This window comes from Sander lucioperca, chromosome 14, assembly GCF_008315115.2.
Source record: "Sander lucioperca isolate FBNREF2018 chromosome 14, SLUC_FBN_1.2, whole genome shotgun sequence".
Taxonomy (NCBI): Eukaryota; Metazoa; Chordata; class Actinopteri; order Perciformes; family Percidae; genus Sander; species Sander lucioperca.
This window is the reverse complement of record NC_050186.1, coordinates 14,795,682-14,801,681: the sequence shown is the minus strand read 5'-3', so window position 1 is coordinate 14,801,681 and position 6,000 is coordinate 14,795,682. Positions and strand designations below refer to the sequence as shown.

At 37.6% G+C, this 6,000-nt stretch overlaps 1 protein-coding gene across 8 annotated transcripts in view; it reads left to right on the top strand.

Annotated features, from left to right (window-relative positions):
- Positions 1–2,136: 2,136 nt before the first annotated feature.
- The window catches only part of mast4 (microtubule associated serine/threonine kinase family member 4), a 97,666-nt gene continuing 93,802 nt past the window's right edge, over positions 2,137–6,000 (top strand). For all 8 annotated transcript variants that reach the window (XM_035991158.1, XM_031317404.2, XM_035991156.1 and 5 more), the window contains exon 1: positions 2,137–2,672. In XM_035991158.1, coding sequence (XP_035847051.1) covers positions 2,463–2,672 — 210 coding nt within the window. In that variant the 5' untranslated portion in view covers positions 2,137–2,462. The remainder of the gene's footprint in view (positions 2,673–6,000) is intronic.

Sequence of the window (6,000 nt, the reverse complement as noted above, 5' to 3'; positions counted from 1 at the left end):
CTGAGTGACAGGATTAATGTGGTGGGAAATCATGAGCATATGTTGGCAAACAAAGACATGTTCTCCGGGTGTAGCCACTGACATCATACAGTATGTGGGAGTAGTACTGTAGTAAAGGTGCTGTGCGTAGGATTGGGAAGATCCAGGACTTAGCCGACACATTTGAACATCAACAACTTCTCAGTCCCTCCCCTCTTTCCGCTAAAGCCCAAAACGCCCTCCCCCCACAAGGGAGAATGAATGCATGTGCATGAGCAGTGATTGACACGCAGTTAGACACACCCACCCCCCTGGCCCTGATTGGAGCATCTGAACAGGGAGCTGTGGATTTTTGCAAATCACACTACAGGCTGTAGGTGGAGCCAGAGGAGCTGGATTTTTTTTTAATTACCTGCTTAATGTAGTTCTACTGGAACATAGGGTCAGTTTCAGCAAATATGACAGAAAGTTAGTTTTATAAGTCTTACCTACTGCACCTTTAACAGAGTCAGTAATGATGATACATTCACTGGTGGCCTGGGATCCTCTGGGACTGAACTCTTGTAAGTTTGTTTCCAATTAAAGTTAAATGAAGATGGTTGAATGGATGAAATCTATAAAATATATGTTTCATCTTGTGTGTTGCTTTTGGATGTGTTAATGACCTGTTTATGAGCTCAGAGAAGAAAATCTATCTCAAATAATGATCAATGCAGTAAACCCTCTTGTTGTGGTGCCTTTGTCCCTCTTTCCTTATATAAGCAATGACTAAATGGCCAGCTATGTTTATTATTAAGGCCCTGCAGATTGAGTGTATGTTTTGAAATAACAGGTTATTTTCTATCATTAAAGTATAATATCCTTTTTGTGATTTACCGTAATTGCAAATATTTGTGTCCATAATAAAACAACCAGCTTCCCAAATTGGATTTCCTAATCCAAACAAAGATGGAAGCCGGAAAATGCATATATCTGTGAACAAATTGCAAACAAAATGCAAACAAAATAACAAACAAAATTAAACATCTTACTATCAGTTATGTTGATATGTTCCTTTCAAATACTTTATACTTTCATTCAAAATAACATGTTAGTATTTTGTGTTTTCCATAAAAGAGCAGGGGCATATGCCATTTCTGGCCATCTGGAAAAGGAAATATAGTCGCAATTTAAGAAATGGGTTAAAACCGTTTTTATTATTGTGCATCAGATGGGATATTTATTCATCCTGATATGAAAAGTCTTTTAGGACTCTGTTCCTTCAGAACAGCAGTTACTGAGTGTGTACATGCACACGAGTATGTGTTGCACATGTAAACATCACATCCTGTTCAGAAACTTGGATAAGATCTTATAAAACTGTAAGAAGCAGAAACATGGCCAAGTATGAGGACACATACAAGGAATTTGACTTTGACTTTGCTTTGCAATGTACTAACACACAGTCCCAAGAACAATTTTCAGGAAGATATAGAAATAGACAAAAAACAAGGACAACAAAGCTGAACAATGATAGGTGTACATAAAAATTTAACTATAATGTACATAGAAGTACATGAAGAATAAATGCGTAAATTAAGATATATATATATATATATATATATATATATATATATATATATATATATATAAAGCAACAATGAACAACAATAAACAATGACTAGATGCAAGGCAAACTGTTGCTGTAAATTGCAATTAAGAATACAATAGTGCAAAATTATCTTTTAAACTAACAAACATTATATGTCACGGCTCAATTCAAATGAGATAAAAAAAGTGATGAATCCCTTATTATAATCCAGTAATTTAATACATATGATTCTGAAATGTGCCATTACCCATAAGACTACTTTTACTTTTGGTACATTGTGTATATTTTGATGCTCATACTTTTGTACTTTTATTAAAGTAAGAATTTGAATGCAGGACTTGTAACAGAGTATTACTACACTGTGGTATTGCTACTTTGACTTTAGTAAAATCTGAATACTTGTTCCACCACTGGTCGCACTTAATTGCTGACCCCTTCCGATATGGCATGGACTGAACAGCTAAAGGTGATTATAACTGCCTCTGTTTGGTTTTGAAGCTGCAGTAATCTGATTGGTCCGCCCCAGCACGTTGTGGGCGGGGTTTATCTTGTGTCTGCAGGCTCGACTTGTGCATTCATGAAGGCAGTGACAGCATGGACTCACGCTGTTTGGAAAGTAATGCACTACAAAACCCAAAGAGAGGCAACTTGTAACTGAAGTGGAGACTTCAGCCTAACGCGTACATTCATATTTAACTGGGTCGATAAGTATTTTAATATCGCCATCACAGACTTTCCGCAACGTCGTGACTTTGTTTTTACCCGGGGTATCCTTTTATAGGCTCGCGACTTATAACCAAAATGAACTCACTGGACAGGTGCGTTGACAGGTTAATTTATCTTAATCTTTGAATTGGGTTGTTATTGCTTTGAAAATTGGGGATAATATAAAATGGAGCAGAAACGTTTGTCGTGTGGAAGTGAGTCGTCGTCGTCCGGTTCGAGCACCTTGTCCGAGGAAGAAGAAATGACGCCCTTCCTGGACAGGAAAGTTTCTGGAGATGGAGATGACGGCCACAACTCGGACTTTGAAAGTGTTAACGAAGTGGAGGGCGACAAGGAGACACCAAGAGAAGAAGAAAGTGAGGACGAAGACGAAAAGGTAAACACCCAAACTACTAGGCTGCAAATTTGAGGTGAAAATTCAAACGTATGGTTTGTTTGAAGTGTGTGCTCATGTTAAATACAAACTAGCTCACACTCATGCGTGCCAGTAATCATTTTAATCCCTTTAACACTTCTGAAGACAGCATTACACACTCTATTATTGTAGCTCCTGCTGTCAAAATATTTGTAAACAACCATCTGCATAAGCTCAGTGGCTGAAGTCTTGTTTGGTAGTCTTGCACATGTCATGAAGTCAGTGCAGGCTAAGTATAATTCATGATAAGTGCTTGTTTGACTTCATCCACTCCATTTACAAGTTATACTTATCATCCAGTCTTCCAATACAGTGAAGTGCTGCACTGCTCTCTGTTTTGACTATGATGAGTCCTGAGTCATTCAGTCAACTGTAGTGGATGATTGCCATATGAGCACTGCTTATACATGTTTTTGATTGCCTAACTTTAGCTCCAATGTGTGCCTGTCATATATTACCATTACTGAAGGTATTACCAAATTCTTCAAACCCTCCTCTAACCATCTGGATGAAAAAAATATTCCATCTGCTGCATGTATGTTTATGTGACTGGTTGACTGCAAAATTGAATTTGTTTGAATTGAATCAAATTGAAAAACAGATTTATAACCTGTTTTGTGAAGTTGAGCTCTTTTTTTTCTAATCCAAACAAAGATGGTAGCCAGAAATGATGTGTGTGTTGTTACTCAATGTTTTCAACATGAACCAAAAATAAATGTATTATCAGTAGTCTAATACAACGTTCTTATATTTTGTCCACCTTATTTCTATCAATGAGGGTGGACTAAATATTCGACACACCACTCAGTATAACATAACATAATTCAACAGAACCACAAACCACAGCTGCTCTAAAGCTTAAGCTCTTAAGGAAATACCTTCATAACAGCGTTAAGTGTTGGTAAATTACCTTCTGGGTGTTTGGTTTTTCGGAAAATCTGATGTTTAGCTCTGTGACTCAAATGTAATGGTAATACATGGGAGGCACAAACTGGGGCTAGCTACACTTTAATCTTGTAGAGGAGCATGCATATATTGTGGTGTTGGTTCAGGAAACAGATGGGGAAATGAGGAAGACAAAATTCATGTCTCAGCTTTTTAATTTATATAACGCTTTCAGTGTTTTCTGGAAGACTTAGGTGCACATATTTTGGTGACAGGTTTGGGGGTCCTTCCCATGAAGATCTTTTTTTTAAAATTTAAATAGAATGCATTTTTACAATATTTTGGACCATTTTTAGCATCTCATTGTATAAAAAGTTGGAAAAGAGCAGATAATAAATAAACAACACGCAAAAAGCTTAAAGACAAAACTTGCTAAAGAAGTCCACTGGCGACCAACTACAAACATTAGATATGGAAAAAGTAATTTAGTTTTGATGCTCTTCACTTTGATTTCATATTTATTCAGCTAGGTGGTACGGCCCAAAGCGGATTGGGTGCTGTGTTAGCCCTATAATTGTAGGGAACACCCTGATGCTGCTGCAGACTGGTTTGACTGGCTCGGATGAGCACAATGAACACCTGATGCATGCAGGGTATGTTTGAGCTTTCAAGCTATCACCTGACCTACAGAAACATTTTCCCAATTTTAATATCATGCAGCATGACTTCAGGCTGTAGGTGTGGCGTACTGTAATCTCTTATAAAGTCCAATATAAGCAGTTGGAGAATACAGAAGGTTGCATCATTATCCAGGTATTACTCCACCCCCACCCCCCTTTGTCATGGAAGTTGGATTTGCACAGACCTGCAGACATGGAATATAACTAATTTCATTCCTTTTGTTTCTCCACGCTATGACTGTTAAATCAGTATTTGTAAGCGTATCAGACTCTCCAGCATGCACCCACATCCCCTGGAACATACCCCCTGGGTGGTGTCATGGTTGCAAACACTGGTGCTTAACTAATTTGGTTTGGCTGGATAACAGTTTAACAGTCCATTAGCTAAATAGAATTTAGATATCACAGATGAAGGGCAAGGACTAATACCGGTCTCTTATTTCATTCTCTTTCAAAGTGAACTATTCTACGTGATTAGAACACATACTGAATATTCAACTGGGGAGAATTGTTGGGTCTCTGTAAATTATAGAGTTTGGTCTAGACCTACTCTATCTGTAAAGTGTCCCGAGATAACTTCCGTTATGCTTTGACCCTATAAATAAAATTTAATTGACTGAAATGTGTGATTTTTTTTTTTTTTTTTGCCCTTTTTGGACAGCAAATGAAATACGATTTCCCAAAAATAGTTTTACTAAAATTAAACCAAATTTAAACAGACTTCAAAAGCAAGGGCCAGAGCAGCATGCATTGAAACGTGTGCCCTTTGCGCCTGATCCCTTTTGAAATGTCAGTTTGAAGTTTCTTTAAAACCAGTGACCTCTCGCTGGCCACAGAAGAGGAGACGTAATTTGACCTGTTATACTGCACTAGATAGACATGTCACTGGCCAAAACACCAGAAAGCAGCTTAGGTAACCTGCCAGCAGCCTTCCAGTGGTATTGCTACAAGGGTAATCGTGGAATCCTGACACTTGACCCATGTTTTGCTGCTGTGAAGTTAAAGAAGGAAAGACTTTTTTTTAATTTATTTTTTTATTTCGTTTATTTACTTCTGAGAACTCACATGACGTCTCCAGACTTGTTTTAAGGAATCAGAGACTTACTACGGTGGTGCTTCATGGAGTTTTTCACAATGTTAGTTTGATGCCTATCTTCACAAAATCAGTGTGGTTGCATCTTTGTCAATCCCAAACATCTAAATCTGTCCAATGCCGTGGGCAGTGACAGAGAACATTACCTATGGCCAGGATGAGATTATCCCACACATAATGCTTTCTTACATGCACACGATAGAATAATAGCAATTGATTAGAATGGAAAGCATACAGTCCAGATTAATAAATGGATTTTGGCCCAGGAACTGCTGCTGGATATGAACTGCTGCTGTCAATTATGATGCATTGCAAGTTTAATATTAGTGTCAGTAGCAATTGCTCCTGTTAATCAGTTCATCGTTTAAGTCATATTTTTCGGCAGCAAATCCCATCCCAAAAAAGCCAAAACATTCAAAAAGGCCAAACATTCATTGGTTCTAGCTTCTCAATTGTGATTATTTTTCTGAATTGTTTTCTTCTATTGTAAATTAAATATCTTTGGACTGTTGGTCGGACAAAACAAGTAATTTGAAGACGTCCCCTGTTTAGGGAATTGTGGCAGGTATTTTCACTATTTTATGATATTTCATATTAGGGCTAAACCTAACCATTGTTTTTATTATTGATT